The sequence below is a fragment of the Schistocerca cancellata genome, chromosome 7, assembly GCF_023864275.1.
Source record: "Schistocerca cancellata isolate TAMUIC-IGC-003103 chromosome 7, iqSchCanc2.1, whole genome shotgun sequence".
Taxonomy (NCBI): Eukaryota; Metazoa; Arthropoda; class Insecta; order Orthoptera; family Acrididae; genus Schistocerca; species Schistocerca cancellata.
In genome coordinates this window covers 374,331,310-374,353,395 of record NC_064632.1, presented here as the reverse complement: position 1 = coordinate 374,353,395, position 22,086 = coordinate 374,331,310, and the positions used below count along the sequence as shown (strand labels likewise).

General features: G+C 41.1%; 1 protein-coding gene across 4 annotated transcripts in view; it reads right to left on the bottom strand.

Annotated features, from left to right (window-relative positions):
• LOC126092261 (uncharacterized) overlaps positions 1-22,086 on the bottom strand; it is a 918,328-nt gene that overhangs the window by 5,220 nt on the left and 891,022 nt on the right. For all 4 annotated transcript variants that reach the window (XM_049907771.1, XM_049907774.1, XM_049907773.1 and 1 more), the window contains 3 exons: positions 6,253-6,390; positions 5,048-5,250; positions 3,518-3,686 (listed from right to left, as the gene is read on the bottom strand). In XM_049907771.1, coding sequence (XP_049763728.1) covers positions 3,518-3,686; positions 5,048-5,250; positions 6,253-6,390 — 510 coding nt within the window. The remainder of the gene's footprint in view (positions 1-3,517; positions 3,687-5,047; positions 5,251-6,252; positions 6,391-22,086) is intronic.

Below are 22,086 nucleotides of genomic sequence, written 5' to 3'. Positions count from 1 at the left end.
CAACTTACTTTGTACATTACAAGCTTTACCTTCACTATCAGCAATTTCTGGAAACATTATTTCCATTAATTGCAGAAATATAAGTTTTTGTTGTCCACAATCTGAAATTTGGTTTGAACACTGTAGTGCTTTTTTAGACACGGTTCAAATGGGTATGGTATGTCTTTGTTTCCTTGTGATTTTGAACTGATTTACGCAGCCAGATACAAGTGGACCTTTAGATCAGTATATACTCTGAACCATGGTACAGCTTCACATTTTCCACAGTGGTGAAAGGAGCAATAACTGACAGAAAAAAATCCCAAGACCAATGGAGGATTGGATTCTGAGCCTTAGGATTTGCAATTTGAGACACTTAGTCACTTGGCACTGAGCCACAATCTCTATATATAAAAGGCAATGTCTGACTGACTGACTCATCATTGCCCAGCCCAAACTGCTAAGGATACAAAGCTGAAATTTGGGGAAGGTGTGGAGCTTATGCTGTAGGCATCATTTAAGAAGGGATTTTCCGAAATTCCAACCCTAAGGAGATGAAATAGGGGATGAAGGGATTTTTGGAGAATGTCGCTATTAAGGCAATTTTGAAGCTAGATCTACAAAAATTGGTATTTGGTTTCTCAGTCAGAAATAAAGAAATATGTTTTTCAGCATTTTTTAAAATTTTACGCTATGGGGGTGAAATAGTGGGTGGAAGCTTTTTTTTTGGAAACATATCATTATTAAAGAACTACTAAAGTATTTTTAAAGCAACATCAATAAACATTGGTATTTGACTCCTCAGCTACAAATAAAAAAATATGTTTCATTGTTTCTGGAAATTGAATCCCTAAGGGGGTGAAATAGGGACGAATTTTTTTTGTGAAAATATTTTATTATGAAATAATTTTAAGGTTAAATCTATGAAAATTTAAATTTGGCTTCTGAATTAGAAATAAAAAAATTACATGTTTCACTGTTTTTGGAAATTCAATCCCTATGGGGGTAGATGAAAGTTTTTATGGAAATATTTCACTGTGCAAACATTTTTGAAGCTAGTTCTATGAAAATTTGTATTTGGCTTCTCTGTTAGAAACAAAACATACCCATTTTGGAAATTCAAACCCTAAGGGGGTGAAATAGACGGTGAAATATTTTATGAAAATATTTTATTGCAAAAGCATGTTTAAAGGTAAATCTTTGAAAATTGGTGTTTGGTTTCTCAGTCAGGGATGAAACTTAAACCCTGAGGGAATGAAACAGGGTCAGACTCATCACTGCCCTGCCCTAACCGCTAGGACAGAAACTTGAAGTTTGGAGAGGGTGTGGATCTTATTTTGCAGGCACTGTTTAAGAAGGGATTGTCTGAACTTCCACTCCTACGGGGATGAAATAGGGGAAGAAAGGCTTTTTGGAGGTACATCACCATTAAGGGAATTTTGAAGCTAGAACTATGAAAACTGGTATTTAGTTTCCCAGTCAAAAAATAAAAAAATATATATGTTTCAGCATTTTGAATTTTTGGGAATTCAACCACTAAGGAAGTAAAATAGTGGGTGAAGGTTTTTTTAAAATAAATAAATAATTACTAAAGAACTACTAAAGGATTTGTAAGGCTATATCTGTGACACTTGGTGTTTAACTTCACAGTTAGAAATATATTAAAAAAAACTTGTTACAGTGTTTCTGTGAATTCAGCCCCCAAGGGAGTACAATAGGGGATGAAAATTTTTAACAAAATATTTTGTTACATTAAAAATTTTAAAGCTAAATTTATGAAAATTGCTATTTCACTTCCAAGGCCTGATTGACAAAAACTTTGGACTCCAGCTAGCAGAATCACTTTTTGGTCACAAGTACATTTGGAAAAGACAGTGCTCATTTGGCCTTAATTAGCATGAAAAGTTTAGAAGATGTTGCAATATCTGAACAACATAAAAAATTTGATTAAATAAAAACAAAAAAATCTCTGCAAGCCATACAGTCCATGTGAGCAAAGCAGCAAGTGGTAAGCTAGTGTTAAAATATGCTAAACATGAGAACACTGGCATACACAGTAAAAAGTAATCCACTGGATGTATTGCTTAAAAAATGAAATTTGTCTCCATCTGCAATTGAACAATGAGCCATCTTTGTTATAGGTTGGATCATTGTATCTGCTATCTGACAAGGAAGATCTTCTTGTCTTTGGCTTTGTTAGGTTTGTCTCCCATATCCAATGCTGGCATTAAGTAGTCACATTCACAATGTACAAATTAATATTCAGAAACTATGAATTAGATGGTGTTTTAGCCCACACATATTATAAAAATGGATGTCTGTATGTGTGTACATGCCACACATTTTCCTAAACCACTTGACTGATATCAACTAAACTTTTTACACATATCCCTTAATGCCACATAACAATAGCTGTGGGGATAAGAGCTACCTACCTATAATAGTTCAGGAGATGTGACATCAAAAACAATTAGATGTGTTAAATCTGCTGCATCATGTGTGACATTTAAATTTATTACTTCTTTCCTACTGGCTCTATTTGTAACATATTTTACTTACAGTATCCACATATGCTGCTGAATACACCTACACAAATACATGCATTTCAAGATATATGCCATCATAAACACTGAGATGCATGAAAAAATGCCACATCATGCATGAAGTTTTAATACATTTATTGTTTACTACAATGACACTCCTGCAGTGAGTCAACTTAAAGAAATGCCTGGCGCCTGGCAGTGCTTTTAACAGCTTTCAATTGGAAAGCACAAATGGGTGTAGGCAAAAGCAATAGCTGTCTACAGAGCTCTGAAGAGGCATTGCCACAGAGACATTTACAAAATCGTGTTGTAGATTTGTGAAGCAGCTGCATCCAGTGTACAGACACTGTCTGGGATCTTTCTACAACTGTTTCATACTTTCAAAAGCATTTTCATGGAAAGATGGAAATGAATTTTTGCAATATTGCACTATGAACATGGTTAATTTCTTGTTTTTGTCTCTAATAGAAAACGCAAAATAAATAACCAGGCAATGCCAATTTTGTCAGATAGTAACTTAATAAGAAGCATATATTATTTTGTACCATGACTCTTTTTTTAAAGTATAACCTGCAAATTGACTGATTAATTATACATGTCATGTACAATAATTTCTTCAGTGTGCATGGTTCTCTGTAAATTAAATTGTTATTTGCATACTGTAGTACAATTTCAGTATGATATATTATTAAAATAATTTTTTGGTGCTTACATTAAAATTTCTCAATAAAGAATAAGTTGCATGTGATGATTTATGTCTTTGCTGCATGACAGTTCTAACAAAAAAGACCCACTTTCCCAAAAAATTAAAAATTAATTAAAAATCAGGTCACTATGAACATTATCATTGATTACACCATATAGACTGCATATTGTGCTCAGCATATTATAGGACGGTCTTCTGGCTTAACACCATTTCTGTGTACTTGTTTCATCACCACTACAACTATGTTGTAAATGTCCTTGTGAGTTAATAGGATATTCAGTGTCAGTACCTGTAAAACCAGCAGGTAAAGGTGATGGCAATGGTCCTGCCACAAGGCACACTCTGATTGGGAACTGTCCATCCCTGAGCAGGTGTGAGAGCTGAGACACGATGTGCGTCTCATCCAAACCAGACACTGCATACAGCTGACCTGTTGTTGTCAACGGGATGAACACCACCTGCAGGAAACATTCAACCACTTACTTCCATGTCATGTCAAGAGCATGGGTACAAAATGACATTTATTAACTATTTGGAAAAAAAATATTTGCTGCAACACAAAAACATTACACGTGGTTCTAATCACAAATTGTTGAGCTATATTTTTTTACACACAGTTTCCTCTGCCTTTGTTTCATTCATTAAATAACCAAACATTAAATTTAAAATTTAAAAAGGAGCTTGGCTGCTGTACTTGCAACATTCTTAAAATAAGCCCCCAAAGCTAGTTTTTAGTTTTCAGCAATTGTTCACTAGAATGAAATCCTTATATAAACAGAGACAGAAATGCTGGTTGGTTTGATTTTGTGCTTGTAAGAATTCACTGGTAATTTTGCTCCACTGTGAAATATTTTAGATCACTGTAATGTTACAAATGTTAAAATTTCTTTTCCTGAAGTCATTTCATGCTTTCCGTTTTCTCATACTTGTGTCAACCTATAATACTTTAGAATCTAAATCTATGTTAGAGAAAAACTCTTGTTTCTCTTGTTGCCTTTATGAACCTTTTGCTTTCTCTTTCTCTTTTTCTGTTCTCTTTGGCGAGTTGAAAAAGATAATTCAGTAATACAAGAGGGAGAAATTTAAACAGTGCTAGTATAAGGAAAAAGAAGACACAAACAGTGCCATGAAAAAAAAAATAGTAATAGATTGTAAAACAGGATGTGAAAATGAATTTAAAAAGCCTTTGGAAATAGCAAATATAAATTGAGTGTTAAAAAGTGAGAGAGGAGGTTCACGGGAGATAGAGGAAATAAAGATATTAAAATGAGAGTATCCAATAAACAGTAGAATTGATTTCTATTTGCACTGGGGATTGGTAGTGGGTGGAGGAATCAAAATTACCCACATGGTGCCACAAGCATTAGTGCCCTGCAACCAGTCCTGGAGAATGTTTCATGCATCAGGTAAGTTGCAGTTGCCTGAGATGCTTCAGCCTGGTTGTTAGACTGTCAGTGATCATTTTTGTTTGTGTATTTATGACCACAATACTGAATTAACACTAGTATATCTGAATGGAAAAACTTGTCCTTCCAGTTATCATTGAAATTTCTGAAAACATTTTGGTGACATTTTTGTTTTATTTACCACAGAATATCCAGATCTATTTGTGCATCTTAGCAGGGATTTATCTCAGAAGCACAATGACTTCAGCACTCATGAACAGTGGACTGATTTCTACAGTGAACCACAAAAACTTGAATAATAATTAATCTGTCTTCAACAGAACTGAGCTGTTTGGAAATAGTTCCAATGAAGTGACACCTTTTCAGTTTCCTGAAACCTGTTACTACAGTTTTATCTAGCAATTTTAACTAACCTGGTTCTTATCATCAAGGCACTGGGCATATTTGTCTCCTTTGCTGCTGGCTCGTCCAATGAGAGGCAGTGAAAGGCGCTTATTGTTGTGCACTTGGACATTGTTTACATCTTCAAAAACAGCCAACAGTTTAATGGCGTGACCAGCTCGTACGCTTGTCTTCAGATATTGCATCTTCTTGTTTACTGATTCCTGCTGGATCTCTGCAAACAATATTACGATGCATTCAGTCATTAAAAGTATTTACAGCTTATCATGCAAAGCTGCACATTTATATGTATTTAAGAATGTATCAATCACAACTTGGAGACAAGATTTATGGTAAATACAATGCATAAAAGAACAGTTTGCACAACATGCCAAAAAGTAGCCCAATAATTTTATATCCACAATTTTTCTGATTACAGTTTTATATTTTGTTTCATTCAAAATAGTTTTATAGAAAACTTAAAATCTGTCCTAAGAAATATGGCTCAATATTCGTGCTTATTTTATGCAGCTTACTTACCTTCAGAACATGGGCTTTAATTTGCTGTAACACATCATATGTTATTTGTAAATAACAAAATGGATCAGCAATGATTTAAATATTTCATCACCATTTGTGCATCCTGCCAAAATTGTCACTATGTAAGGAGTGAGTGCTTTGTTGGGAGCAGAGTTCTAACTCTGAACAAGTTTTGTTAACATTCATATTGGAAGTTATTATGTGCTGTGAACTTTTTGTATTGGAAGGGTTGCTACAGGAGTGTTCATAATTCCTTAAATAACACAAAGGGTTAAACAGTTCTTCATATGTAACTGAACCCTGAGTAAGCTACCATGGAACCAAATGAATCATTATTTATTATAAAAATCATATGCAGTCATAAAACTAAAGCAAATAGATTATTGGAAGTAGAAATGACTAAGTTCCAATCATATTTAGTTGAATCTTTTCCCCCAACATAATACACAGTTTATTCTGATCTGTTAAAATTATAGAAGAAATAAATTTGTACTAAGGGCACAAGGTAGTATATATTGGTGGAATATATGCAGTAAACCAATTGGAGGGAAGGAAGGGGGGGGAGTTAAAATTTGCATCTCCCTAACTATGGGATACGAACTAAATTTCAAAATCACTTTAAAAAATTATTGCTATGAAGAGGAATGATACTGTATTGAAGCAACCTGTTTTGCCATCCTGTATTTCTGGAACTTACCTTTTGTATCGTTGAGTCTGTAGGCAGTTAGCTCAGTTCTGGTGACAAAAGTTGTGATCTGTGCAGCCACTAGCTGCTGTATGTTTGTGTAACATCGTGCAGTAGGTTGGCCTTTGGAATTTACTCTTGAGAACCAGCCTGGAATATAATTGTTTATATTAGGTAATTATACTAAAGATGTTTTATTATTGATTTTTATTCTTACAAGCATGGAATACATATATAACAGAGCAGGTATCAGAGTTAAAATTAATAAAAAAGTTCTAAATTAACTTTTTTATGCATATAAATAGGGAATAATATTTGAAAAGATTGCTTGTCTTGTGGTCATGTCAGTATTAAGCCCTTCTAAATACGACCATACTGGCTAAACATTGTATAAGTGTTTCCAGACATTTGTTATTAAAAATACCTAACCCTAGCAGATTTTTTTAGGTAACAAAAATCCATGTGTGTCTTATTTATTGTAGCATAGAAATTAAAATAAATGTTTAAGTAAGGCTATGCAGTCTGTGGCTATCAATGCGGTAATGCGATCATCTTTCCTTTCTCTTTCCCTTCTTTCTATTTCAACACAACATGACACTTTGACAGCTCTCTCATAAATCTTTCCAAAATGTGGAGAACAGCTTCCAGGCCTTTACAAGCAGACTGCCACTAATTAAAGCGCCAGCGGATGACTGTAAGTGCAAGTGCAAACACAGCCAATACAACTACAACTTTTTTTCGTGAACTGCTGAGCTGACTGGATAAACAAAACAGAGTCACTGGAACTTTTCTAGATTTATCTAAGGACTTTGAGTCTGTTACTCATTCAGTACTTTTATTCAAACTGATGTAGGAGAAGTGACACAAAATTTCTTAAGCTGCTATTTATGCGATAGAAGACAGTGTGAAAAAACTATGTTATAAGAATACCTGGAAAATCCTAACAGTAAACTCAAACAATGGAAACTCCAGGATGTGGAGTAACAATACTATGAAAACGACAGTTGTTACTTGCCATATAGCAGAGATGGTGAGTTGCAGATAGGCACAGCAAAAAGACTGCCAGAAAGTGAGCTTTCAGCCAACAAGATCTTTGTCGAAAATAGACAAAAACACACACACACACACACACACACACACACACACACACACACACACACACACACGACCACAGCCTCTGGCAGCTGAAGCCAGAGACTAGTTTCAGCTGCCAGAGAATGTGGTCATGTGTGTGCGAGTGGCATTTGCATGTGTGTGTGTGGGTGTGTGTGTGTGTGTGTGTTTTGTCTATTTTCAACAAAGGCCTTGTTGGCCGAAAGCTCATTTTCTGACAGTCTTTTTGTTGGGCCTATCTGCAACTCAGCATCTCTGCTACATGGTGAGTAGCAACAACAGATTGCTGCCCATCCTGTCTGCCAAATCATTTATGTATAAAGAGAACAATAGTGGTCCTATCGAACTTCCCTGGGGCACTACGACGATACCCTTGTCTCTGATGAACATTCGTTGTCAAGGACAACATATTGGGTTCTATTACTTAAGAAGTCTTTGAGCCACTCACATAACTGTGAACTTATTCCATACGCTCATACCTTCATTAACAGCCTGCAGTGGGGCACCGTGTCAAATGCTTTCCGGAAATCTAGAACTATGGACTCTATTTGTTGCCCTTCATCCATAGTTCACAGAGTATCATGTGAGAAAATGTCAAATAGAGTTCTGCACAAGCAATGCTTTTTAAAACCATGCTGATTCATGGACATAAGCTTCTCAGTCTCAAGAAAGTTTATTGTATTTGAACTGAGAATATGTTCAAGGATTCTGCAACAAACTGAAGTTATGGATATTGGTCTGTAATTATGTGGGTCTGTTCTTTTACCCTTCTTATATGCTGGAGTCAGCTGCACTTTGTTCTGTTGCTTGGGACTTTTAGCTGGATGAGAGATTCACAATAAATGCAAGTTAGATAAGGGGCCAGTACTATAGAGTGCTCTCTGTAAAAACTGACTGGGATTCCATCTGGATCTGGTGATTTATTTTCGTTCAAATCTTTCAGTTGTTTATCTGGATGCTTATTACCATGTTGTCCATACGGGAGCCTGTCTGATGGTCAAATGGTGGGATGTGTGTATGATTCTCCTTTTTGAATGATTTCTTGAACGTGAAATTTAAAACTTCAGATTTCGTTTTGCTATCTTCAACTGTCACACCAGACTCGTCAACAAGGGACTGAATGGAAGCCTTAGACACACTTAGTGATTTTACATTACATTTACATTTACCAGAATTCTCTTGGGTTCTGTGACAGATCTTTTGCTAAGGTGTGATGGTGCTAGTTTTACACTTCACGCATCAATCTTTTAACAGACACACGAATCTCTACTAACCTTTGCTTGTCATCATTTATGCATTCTCTTTTGAACTGAGAATGTAACAGCTTCTGCTTCCTCAGCATCTTCCAAATTTTGTTAGCAAACCACAGTGGAACTTTTGATCCTTTATCCACTAACCAGGCACATAACTCTCCAGATCACGATTTACAGTCTGATTAAACTTGGGAGCAGTACCTACCACATGTGATATGAGTATTTCAAGATGTATTAGAAGATATTTAATATGAGAATATCCATTTGTTTCCATAATTATAAAAACACACAAAGCAGCAATAACTAGGGAAGATATAAAATAAGTGACACAGAAGCTGGGTATGTCATTACTACATAAATACTGCACAAAATGAGAACCTGCAGACTGGTGAAAATGGCTCTGAGCACTATGGGACTCAACAGCTGTGGTCATAAGTCCCCTAGAACTTAAAACTACTTAAACCTAACTAACCTAAGGACAGCACACAACACCCAGCCATCACGAGGCAGAGAAAATCCCTGACCCCGCCGGGAATCGAACCCGGGAACCCGGGCGTGGGAAGCGAGAACGCTACCGCACGACCATGAGATGCGGGCGCAGACTGGTGAAGTGGGTCACTTATATTAAAATACTAGAAATATCCTTGAACAGCCTCCAAAATTTTATCAGTGGAGTTTGTGTTCCCCTGTATAGATACAGTGCAAGTTTGGTTTTGATGGTAGTCAGTTGGTTGTTATGTTTTAATGTGACAACCACTTGTGTTTGATGTCAACATGCAATTGCAACTCGCAGATGACAGGTGACAGCACTAACAGTGGAGGGTACATAAACCCTCTTGGGGGGGATGTGAAAACAGTGCACTTCTTATCATAATGTTGAAATAGAGCAATTTATATGATGTCCAAAAGGACACGACCATTGGCATTCGGGTCAAGGGTGGAAGCATTTCAGAAATGGCTAAGTTTATAAACTGTTCACAGGTCGCTGTGATTAAAGAATAGCACGCATGGCAAAATGGCACTATCCAAAACTAGTCCCAAGGCAACTGTGGTGCACCATGGACAGCAGATGAAAGGGGCAAACAATGACCGTGGAGATGTGTATGGGTGAATTCACATGCAACTATTGAGCAACTGACAGCCCCGATGAACAAAAGGGCTACCAACAGTGTCTCCTCAACAGCACTTCAGAGAATGTTTCTGTGTATGGGCCATAGCAGCAGGTGCCAGGTTCATGCATCCATGCTGATCATCAATAATCAGCGACAAAGGCTGGAGTTTGGGCACCAATTTTGCAACTGGATATCTACTGAGTGGTGACTGGTGACCTTTATAAATCAATCACATTTAATTGGACAGATGACCATTGGCATGTACCATGTGAAACAAATGAAAGCAAACATGCTGTAAGTATTGTCAGAAGGGTCTACACTGGAGGTCATTTCCTGGGTGATTTCATCCTTCTGGAAGTCACAGTGGATCAACACAAACATGCATCTACATTGGGGACCATGTCAACCCTTACATGCTGTTTGTGTTTCCTTGGCATTATGGCATCTACCAGCAGAACAATTCAATGTGTCACACAGCTAGTAGTGTACATGCATGGTTTAAAGAGCACTAGTATGGCCCCTAAACTCCCCAGATTTAAACCCAATCAAGAATCTGTGGGACCAGCCTGATCAGGCTGTTCGCACTTGGATCCTCAGCCGAGACAGTGCAGCTGCCCGTGGTAGTCTAGTCAGGATGTCTCAAAATCCCCGTCAGTACTTTCCAAAACCTTGCTGACACTCTTCCTGCTTGTCTCGCAGTGATCTATGCTGTGAAAGGTGGTTATTCAGGCTTTTGACTGGTGGTCACATTATGTGACTGGACAGTACATAAATAATCATTAGTTTCAGTATACTTTAAGCAGGTAACAAAGTTGAAGGTGTTTCCCTTTAAATTACACCACAGGTAAATACAAAAAATGCAGGTGTTTGTTATTTATTTAATGCAGCTGAGCATTGTGCACATCCCATCATTGGTTAAGTTTCACACATTATCATTGTTCTTAAGAGTTGTCTTTATATTTACAGTTTTTTCTTGATTAATGGAAGCCAGCATATAATGGTTGAAAGTTCATTTCATCTGTTTTTTTGAGCAAGTCAGAAACACAATAACGGTACACATACTTTTTCAATAATATGATTGATGGACAAAGTATCAATCTCGCCATTAAAAGATCACACTGGTTGTTTAGGAGCACAGCAGATAGTGTAGAAGAGGTACCAGATGGTCTCCTGACTCTCCATTACTGATATTAGTCACAGCAGTGAAGTGATGTGTATGTGCCAATTGGTTGCATGAAATTAGTGCAGAAAGGTGGGTTAGGGACAACATGTGACGCTATAGCAGAAAGAAAATATTGTGTTTGAGTGTACCTGTGAACACATTGTGAATGATGTTGCTTGATTTGTTTACGTATCAAGGTGACTGTCCAATGTGTCTGCAAGGACGATATACCACTTGCAGTCACCTAACATGGCATAAAATCAGAGATCACAAGAGGTTCCTGACCAATAGAAATTGTCCTGCAATTTCGAACCTAACTGGAATTATTGCTGGCAGCAAATGCAGATGCCTGTCAGCCAGTTTCTGAGCAAAGATTATGAAGGAAACTACATGTAACGGACATTTTGTAGTCAAGTACCTCGCAGAAGGCTATTACTGACAATGGCTGCAGAGCTGTAATTATTCAAGCAGCTCAATAACATGGTAACTAGCTAATTAGAGACATGCAGTATAGTCCCACGAATCGTAGTTTTGCCTCTTTGCAAATGATGCAAGGCACCTAGTGTACTGACAGTTGAATGAAATGTTTAACCTGCAGTTTGGAGGGGTGTTGTTTGGGCTGGAGGTTGTTCTTTGTTGTTTTAGTTGCGCTTTTGTACAAAGACTTGGGAGTATTCGTTCAGCAAACTGTGACCATGAACTAAGATATTTATTTCAACATTTTTGGTGATCAAGTGCAGCACTTTCGCCAACATCTTCACGATGAGCATGCTGTGGACACTTCTGTCGTCCTGGATGACAACAGCTGTATCCATATGGCCGCGCATATTGCACGCAGATGGGGGTTATACAAAAATCTGGGAACACTGTGAGAAATGCTTGCTTGAATGTAAATGCAGATGCTAGTCGCACCTGCAGGTTGTGCTGTTGTATTTGACCACAAACAGAACCTTTGCTATGTCTTCAATAAATACATTGTGAGTGTCAGTCATGTTCAGAACAGTGCTTTCTGTAGTTGTGAGTACATTATGTTGGAGCTAAGTGAATTTGGACGCAGGTGCTCGTATTGTCAGTGCTTCCATAACCGAGGAAACCAAACTGTTTCGAAAGGCACTTTATCAATGATTTATACTATATACAGGAAATAGGGGGAAGATCAGTTTGGATTCCGTAGAAATGTTGGAACACATGAGGCAATACTGACCCTATGACTTATCTTAGAAAATAGATTAAGGAAAGGCAAACCTTCGTTTCTAGCATTTGTAGACTTAGAGAAAGCTTTTGACAATGTTGACTGGATTACTCTCTTTCAAATTCTGAAGGTGGCAGGGGTACAATACAGGGAGAAAAAGACTATTTACAATTTGTACAGAAACCAGATGGCAGTTATAAGAATCGTAAGACATGAAAGGGAAGCAGTGGTTGGGAAGGGAGTGAGACAGGGTTGTAGCCTATCCCCGATGTTATTCGATCTGTATATTGAGCAAGCAGTAAAGGAAACAAAAGAAAAGTTGGGAGTTGGTATTAAAATCCATGAAGAAGATATAAAAACTTTCAGGATCGCCGATGACATTGGAAAAGTTGGGACTAGAATTTAAAATCCATGGAGAAGAAATAAAAACTTTGAGGTTTGCTGTTGACATTGTAATTCTGTCAGATACAGCAAAGGACCTGGAAGAGCTGCTGAACGGAATGAACAGTGTCTTGAAAGGAGAATATAAGATGAACATCAACAAAAGCAAAACGAGGATAATGGAATGTAGTCGAATTAAATCAGGTGATGCTGCGGGAATTAGATTAGGAAATGAGATGCTTAAAATAGTAAATGAGTTTTGCTATTTGGGGAGCAAAATAACTGATCATGCTCGAAGTAGAGAGGATATAAAATGTAGACTGGCAATGGCAAGGAAAGCGTTTCTGAAGAAGAGAAATTTCTTAACATCGAGTATAGATTTAAGTGTCAGGAAGTCGTTTCTGAAAGTACACTCCTGGAAATGGAAAAAAGAACACATTGACACCGGTGTGTCAGACCCACCATACTTGCTCCGGACACTGCGAGAGGGCTGTACAAGCAATGATCACACGCACGGCACAGCGGACACACCAGGAACCGCGGTCTTGGCCGTCGAATGGCGCTAGCTGCGCAGCATTTGTGCACCGCCGCCATCAGTGTCGGCCAGTTTGCCGTGGCATACGGAGCTCCATCGCAGTCTTTAACACTGGTAGCATGCCGCGACAGCGTGGACGTGAACCGTATGTGCAGTTGACGGACTTTGAGCGAGGGCGTATAGTGGGCATGCGGGAGGCCGGGTGGACGTACCGCCGAACTGCTCAACACGTGGGGCGTGAGGTCTCCACAGTACATCGATGTTGTCGCCAGTGGTCGGCGGAAGGTGCACGTGCCCGTCGACCTGGGACCGGACCGCAGCGACGCACGGATGCACGCCAAGACCGTAGGATCCTACGCAGTGCCGTAGGGGACCGCACCGCCGCTTCCCAGCAAATTAGGGACACTGTTGCTCCTGGGGTATCGGCGAGGACCATTCGCAACCGTCTCCATGAAGCTGGGCTACGGTCCCGCACACCGTTAGGCCGTCTTCCACTCACGCCCCAACATCGTGCAGCCCGCCTCCAGTGGTGTCGCGACAGGCGTGAATGGAGGGACGAATGGAGACGTGTCGTCTTCAGCGATGAGAGTCGCTTCTGCCTTGGTGCCAATGATGGTCGTATGCGTGTTTGGCACCGTGCAGGTGAGCGCCACAATCAGGACTGCATACGACCGAGGCACACAGGGCCAACACCCGGCATCATGGTGTGGGGAGTGATCTCCTACACTGGCCGTACACCACTGGTGATCGTCGAGGGGACACTGAATAGTGCACGGTACATCCAAACCGTTATCGAACCCATCGTTCTACCATTCCTAGACCGGCAAGGGAACTTGCTGTTCCAACAGGACAATGCACGTCCGCATGTATCCCGTGCCACCCAACGTGCTCTAGAAGGTGTAAGTCAACTACCCTGGCCAGCAAGATCTCCGGATCTGTCCCCCATTGAGCATGTTTGGGACTGGATGAAGCGTCGTCTCACGCGGTCTGCACGTCCAGCACGAACGCTGGTCCAACTGAGGCGCCAGGTGGAAATGGCATGGCAAGCCGTTCCACAGGACTACATCCAGCATCTCTACGATCGTCTCCATGGGAGAATAGCAGCCTGCATTGCTGCGAAAGGTGGATATACACTGTACTAGTGCCGACATTGTGCATGCTCTGTTGCCTGTGTCTATGTGCCTGTGGTTCTGTCAGTGTGATCATGTGATGCATCTGACCCCAGGAATGTGTCAATAAAGTTTCCCCTTCCTGGGACAATGAATTCACGGTGTTCTTATTTCAATTTCCAGGAGTGTATTTGTATGGAGTGTAGCCATGTATGGAAGTGAAACGTGGACAATAAATAGTTTGGACAAGAAGAGAATAGAAGCTTTCGATATATGGTGCTACAGAAGAATGCTGAAGATTAGATGGGTAGATTACATAACTAATGGTTTAAATGGCTCTGAGCACTATGGGACTCAACATCTTAGGTCATAAGTCCCCTAGAACTTAGAACTACTTAAACCTAACTAACCTAAGGACATCACACACACCCATGCCCGAGGCAGGATTCGAACCTGTGACCGTAGCAGTCCCGCGGTTCCGGACTGCAGCGCCAGAACCGCACGGCCACCGCGGCCGGCACATAACTAATGAGGAGGTATTGAATAGAATTGGAGAGAAGAGAAATTTGTGTCACAACTTGACTAGAAGAAGGGATCGGTTGGTAGGGCATATTCTGAGGCATCAAGCGATCACCAATTTAGTATTGGAGGGCAGTGTGGAGGGTAAAAATTGTACAGGGAGAGCAAGAGATGAATACACTAAACAGATTCAGAAGGATGTAGGTTGCAGTAGGTACTGGGAGATGAAGAACCTTGCACAGGATAAAGTACGAGGGTCGGTCAAAAAGTAATGCCTCCCATTTTTTTTCTACTTAAAGAAATTAAGTTAAGTGAAAAATTTGAATTTGGCGCCATTCCTCAAACCTTCTTCTGCAATCCACTGCAGTAGTAACTTTCTGTGTCAGCAGGTGGCAGCACAGCAGAAGTTTGTAAGATGGCCGACATCGATGTTCGTTTGAGACAGCGTTGTGTGATTGAATTCTTGAATGCAGAAGGTGAAACGCCCATACGCATTCATGAAAGACTGAAGAAGGTGTATGGTGTTGTGACAGTGGATGTCAGCACTGTTAGACGATGGGTTCGTCGTTGTAAGGAAGCTGAAGGGCAAACACCGTTGACTGACGAAAAGCGGAGCGGCAGGCCGGTGAGTGCAGTGACTCCACACAACATTCAGCAAGTTGATGACATCATTCGTGGTGACCGTCGGGTGACGGCAGATGAAGTGTGTCGCATTATTTCTCTTAGTAAAGGCAGTGTGATCACGATTATTAAACAATTGGGGTACTCAAAAGTTTGTGCACGGTGGGTTCCAAGAATGTTAACCGATCAGAATAAAGAGGCAAGGAAAACAATAGTCTCCCAACACTTGCAGCGCTTCCGTTTGGAGGGAGCTGAGTTTCTGAAAAAAATTGTGACCGGGGACGAAACATGGGTGCATTTTTTTGAACCCGAATCAAAGAGGCAGTCAATGGAGTGGCGTCACACAAGCTCGCCGAGGAAGAAAAAATTCAAAACTGTGCGATCGGCAGGGAAAGTTATGGCAACAGTTTTCTGGGATACAGAGGGTGTGATTCTGGTTGATTTTTTGGAGCAGGGATGCACAATAAATTCTGTTCAATACGTCACAACCCTCAACAAACTTAAAGCACGTCTTCAGCGAGTTCGCCCAACAAAATCAATGGCAGATGTTCTTCTTTTGCATGACAATGCAAGACCACACACCAGTCGTCACACCTCTGACGAGATTGTCAAAATTGGATGGGAAGTTTTGCCTCATCCCCCATACAGCCCTGACCTGGCACCATCAGACTTCCATCTGTTCGGGCCACTAAAAGAAGCTCATCGTGGGATTCATTTTGAAGATGAGGAGGCCGTCAAAACATCCGTGCGTCAATGGCTTAGGAAGCAGAGCTGTGATTTTTACCGTGCTGGGATACATGCCCTTGTTCAAAGATGGACCAAAACTGTAGAGATGGGCGGAGATTACATTGAAAAATGACAAAATGATCCTCAATGTTGTGGTTTTCAACCTATGTAATTGCATTTAAATTTCCTGACAATTAAACGTAGAAAAAAAATAGGAGGCATTACTTTTTGACTGACCCTCGTAGCATGGAGAGCTGCATCAAACCAGTCTCTGGACTGAAGACTACAACAACAGGAAATTGGAGAAACACCATCAGCTAAGTCAAAACATGAACATAAGCTTCTGTTGAGCAATTGTTGCAGACAGTCATTGAAGAGGACTGCGACAAAAAATAAGGGCATAACAGCTGCAAAAGTCACTGCAATCTGACTGTCACATTTGTGAATCCAGTCAGCACCAAAACAACATGAAGGGAGCTTCTGTAAGCAGGCAGTTGCAGGTTTCCTGAAATTACAAAACCATTAATTACTGATGCAAATGCCTGTAACAGGAAAACTTGGTACTGAAGCCATAAAACCTGGATCATGGAAAAATGAAAGAAAGTAATTTGGTCAGATGAGTCTTGCTTCACCCTGCGTCCAACCTCTGTGTGAATTTTTTGTCCCAAGAGCGAAACAGGGCAGGGATTCAGTGATGATTTAGGCAGCCATATCGTAGTATTTCATGGCCCCCAACGTTACCCTCAGAGGTCGCACTACAGCCAAGGATTATGTGACCGTTTCCGCTGATCAGATCCATTCCATGCTACAATGTTGGTTCCCCAGTGGCGACGCTGTGTTCTAAGATGACAGGGCCCCTGTTCACACGGATTGCATCGCCCAGGACCGGTTTTGTGAGGACGTGGATGAATTGTCGCATTTGTGGTGGCTGTCAAAGCCACGAGACCTCAATATTATTGAGCCTTTGTGGTCTACTTTGGAGAGCAGTGTGCGTAGCCGCTTATCCACCAACAACGCCGTCACACGAACTTGCCTCTATTTTGCAAGAAGAATGGTATAGCACAGCACTCCGTCTGCAGGCCACAAGTAGCCCATCGGGACCATCCGACCGCCATGTCATCCTCAGTTGAGGATGCGGATAGGAGGGGCGTGTGCTCAGCGCACCGCTCTCCCAGTCGTTATGATGGATTTCTTTGACCGGAGCCGCTACTATTCGGTCGAGTAGCTCCTCAATTGGCATCACGAGGCTGAGTGCACCCCGAAAAATGGCAACAGCGCTTAACTTGGGTGATCTTACGGGAACCGGTGTATCCACTACGGCAAGGCCGTTGCCTAGAATGATATAGATTCTCTTGAAAACCATACAGGACCTGTATTTATCCAATCCTAGACGATTGGAAGCTATTTTAAATGCCAACCGGGTTTCCTAAATCGCATTAGACGTGGTAAAGTGTTGTCTTTTTGATGTTTCCATATTTTTATCTGCTTCCTGTACATTTCTGGTCGACAGAAAAACAAGGCAGTCTATCACACCTCGGAAGGTCCGCTACAGCATCCGATCTTAATCCCACTGATAATATCTAGGATTATTTAAGACACTGAGTACAACGTAGCACTCAATATCTTCGCAGTTTGGTAGCTATGAGCGATCTACAATGGGTAGCTTCATCTGGATATGGCACAAAGTGTGGACTGTCCCTCGACGAAATGAGGCCGCTACCAAGACGGGGGGCGATGTTAAAGGACAGTGGGTGGTGTCTTGTGAGGGTGGTTAACTTTTTTGTGCGGTGTGCTTACTGTACGAAGTACAGCTCCAGTTGCGCAGCAGGACTTACTGACTCGAGGAAACATGCCTGCGATGGTAATGCTTCAACATTAGCTTTCAGTATACTTAATAAAACCATATCCAAGCGAACGTCGAAATTCAGACTGAAGTTATGGGAGTAGATTACAGTGCGACGGGTTGTGTATACTAGGGGTATCAAATGGCGCGGATTGTTTGCGTTCGGTTTGGAAGCGGAGTTCCCGACTGCCCGGTGGAACAGGCAACAACAGATGTGCGCTGGCTGGCCGTCGGGCCATTATGCAAATGGGGGGGCCGAGTCACGTGTGCGCCTTGTCCTTGACTTGACGGGATCCCCGCCCACGCGGCGTGTGTACACACGTGCGCCATATGGCGGCCGGGACACTGGAATCACCAGGGCATCGACTACTGCCACTCCCATTTTCCGAAAGAGCTGTGACCAGTCGTTATTTCCGGAACTTGCAAACGGAATATTTCTCAGTAGCCACTACTTTGTACAGGCATACAGTGCACTCGTCCTTCATGCTTATTCCGAACTATCTGTACACATACGTAAGACTACATCCGCAGACGACGCAGTCGTGTACTTGGAGGTCACGACGTTAGAAATTTGTTGTGAAATGTAGGGGAACTTGTAGATGATGCGTTCCTTGCAAAGACTCAGTCTAAAAAGTTCGAGACTGGGTTAACCCTTTGAGCCGCAGGGTTTCTGTCTAAAACCACAATTTTATTATTTATTCATTTATTTTTATTTATTTTTTGAAGCACCAGTACCTTTCGCATGAAACCACCGATGCTATTGCAAGACAGAAATTCCAAGCGGTACTCAGAAGTACTTCTACGAAAGCAGCGCAATGCAGCAGTCGCTTACAGCGTCAAAGCAACAGTCTGTGCGGAGACTGTGCTACGTATTTCCAGGAACTTGTGTCTGCCAATTTTTTTCACGTACTTTACTTAACGTGTGGTTTTTGCAGAGTGATCAGATTGAGGAGATTATTGAAGTGAAAGTAAGTACAGGGTGATTATAATTAAAGTTAAACTTTAAAATCACCGTAGAAATAACACCACTGGTCAGAATGAAGTCAAATTGCAACGGAATATTATTGGAGATGGGAGCAGAAGAAAAATAAATAGTTACAAAAAGTAACAATCATAATTTAAAAGTGGTCGACTACCAATGACAAATGAACCATACAACAATGCCTAAGGTATACGTTTGACGTTAAACAAACTGTACTACTCAGTATGCATGGGTGTACAGGCGTGATACTGTAAGCCCACCCATCAAGGCAAGGTCATATCACATCGGATGGCAAAAATCGGTTTTTAATTGTCCTGAGGCCAAAAACCGCATAAGAAGCATCAATAAAAATCAAATCGGATTATTAATTTCCGTGTGACTGGCTCGAAACATGTTCAATATGTTGTCCACCGTTCCCTGCAACACGTTGAAATCGAGAAACAGCATGTTCCACAATTGATCGAAGTGTTTCCGGGGTCACGATCAGAATGTGTTGCGCAATGCCTGCATTAAATGCAGCTAAGTTTGCGGTCGGAACACTGAATACAACATCTTTTAGATAGCTCTACAGCCGGAAGTCACACGGATTAAGATCCGGTGATCGGGACGGCCAGACTGTAGGGAAATGGCGGCTGATAATTGTAGCATTTCCCAAATGGCACTTCAGCAGCTGCTTTAACTGGATTTGCAATGTGCGGAGGTGCGCCATCTTGCATAAAAATAATCCCATTCACACATCCACGCTGTTGGAGAGCTAGAATGACGTAGTTGCGCAAAGACACTCATAGCTCTTACCAGTGATGGTACGGATAACAGGACCGGAAGCAACTGTCTCTTCGAAAGAATATGGCCCTTTGTTAAATGATGTCGTAAACCCGCATCACACACTGACCTTTTCAGGATGGAGTGGTGCTGGTTGATTTGCGTGTGGATTTTTCGTTGCCCATATTCGACAATTCTGTGTATTGACATATCCTGTCAGATGGAAGTGGGCTTCGTCTGTTGACAAAATCTTCCACTGCCAATCATTGTCCACTTCCATGCGAGCAAGAAATTCTAAAGCATAGGACTCTCCTGCTGGCAGGTCAACAGGAAGCAACTCGTGCACATGGGTAATTTTGAATGGACAGCAATGAAGGATGTTTCGTAGATTTTACGCACCGTTCTCACGGGTATGTCCAATGTTCGGGCAACTCTCTGTGCATACACGTTTCCACACCACCACTCGTCTCCTACTGCATTGCTGTGGCCACTGCTTCCACTGACGTGAATCAATTCGTTTCGTCCCTCTACCGGGTTGCACACACACAGAAAAAGTCTTTTCGAATTTCCGAAAAAAATGTTCAAATGTGTGTGAAATCTTATGGGACTTAACTGCTAAGGTCATCAGTCCCTAAGCTTACACACTACTTAACCTAAATTATCATAAGGACAAACACACACACCCGTGCCCCGAGGGAGGAGTCGAACCTCCGCCGGGACCAGCCGCACAGTCCATGACTGCAGTGCCTGAGACCGCTCGGCTAATCCCGCGAGGCTCGAATTTCCGAACCATTTTCTCCAGACCCACTGCAGTCATCGGACCAACACCTTTTTTCAAACCCTTCAGTGTTCGGAACTTCTGCAGAGCGACGTGTGCACAGTCAACATTCTTGTAATACAGCTTTACAAGCAGAACGCGATCCTGCATTGAGACAGTCATGGCGAACGTCGCAAACGCGAAAGGAGTGTACCCGACTTGTTTATATCAACTTCAATGGGTCTTGCGCATGACAGGGGTTTTCATTTACGTATTCTGACACACAGAGCGCCATCTATTGATCAATTTTCACACTATTTTTTCTTCTGCTGTACGTTTTCCCCTTTCTCCGATAATATTCCGTTGCAGTTTGACGTCCTTCTGAACAGTGGTGTTATTTCTACAGCATTTTGGAAGTTTAATTATAATCTCCCTGTATATCTAAAGTTACCGTAAGGTACATTTGAGTATGAGTGTTTCAACAGGGAACCACTGGGGCTGTATGAACTTTTATAATTTATTTTATAATTGGAAGTAAAGTTATTAAATTTCAGGCTCGTTTATTGCTTGCTATTTAGGACTATAATTTGTTTTAGGGATAATGAGTTCATGGAAGTTTCGAGGCGTCACCCATGATCTAAACGTTCGTCTTTTAGAAGAAGAAATTCCGAGTGATGTGATGTGATGTGATGTAATCTGAGGCAGAAAGTGACCCTGAGGATGCTTCTGTGGATGTTCTCCATCAGGAGAGTACTACGGAGCAACAGCTCCTTTCCCAGGTCCTGAACTACTCGTTGAAAATACAGCTCATGACCATTTTGATGACGACCGTTAAGATGAGCCTGTACTCACAAGTAAGATGGTTTACATCGTACAAGCTAGCAGCTGTGCGTGACTTCTCTCGAAGAGGTCGGACCAAATGTTGATGTAAGCTGTGAAACTCCCGTGGAAATGTTTCCGAACTTGTTTTCACAGCACATGATAGATCGGTTGTTTATTTTTTGACAATTTCTCGTTCTCGCTGCTTTGGATGACAAAGGTTAATTTTGCTAAAAATTTCCAAATTATATTTTCTTTCATAAGAAAATAAAGAAAATTCGAGATAGTGGTTTTAATGCTTCAGATGTTCCACGTAGTACCCCCACCCCCCCACCCAAAAAAAAAAAGAAAAAGATTGAGAAGAACGCACAGAACTTTAGTAAAACCATGTGAAGCTGTCACAGAAGTTGTTCTTAGTGATGTTGTTCAACTTATGCGTCACATTGACTAGAATGTAGGTTATGCCGTCAGAGCGTTGATCTTTCATGTGAATTACTGCACTCCCTCGTTTAGTAGTAGGTTCGTATTGCTAACACAGTCTCGCATAGTAGTAGGTTCGTATTGCTAACACAGTCTCGCAATTCGCGGCGAGCGTCCACGCGTCGGTCGGTCCCCCCCTCCCCCCCCCCCCTTTGCACAGACTTACGGACTTTTCTCTTTTTTCAAAACATTCTACTGATTATTTTGAACACCTAATTTAGACATGTTTCTCCATTGCGACTCGAGGTACAACATCGCTGACACATTACGGCCGCACGTCCTCTACTTAACACTGTCCGGTCACAACTGACTGTGAAACACATCTGTTATTAACAGTTCTAAGTTCAAACAGCCATCTTAGGTACTGCTCTGACGTCGTTTATACGTCAGGAATAAAATCAGTCTCGGGAACTTTTTAGACGGACGGTATGGAACTGATCCTGAAATAAAGGTAATGTTATGAACCGACATAGCTAGAAA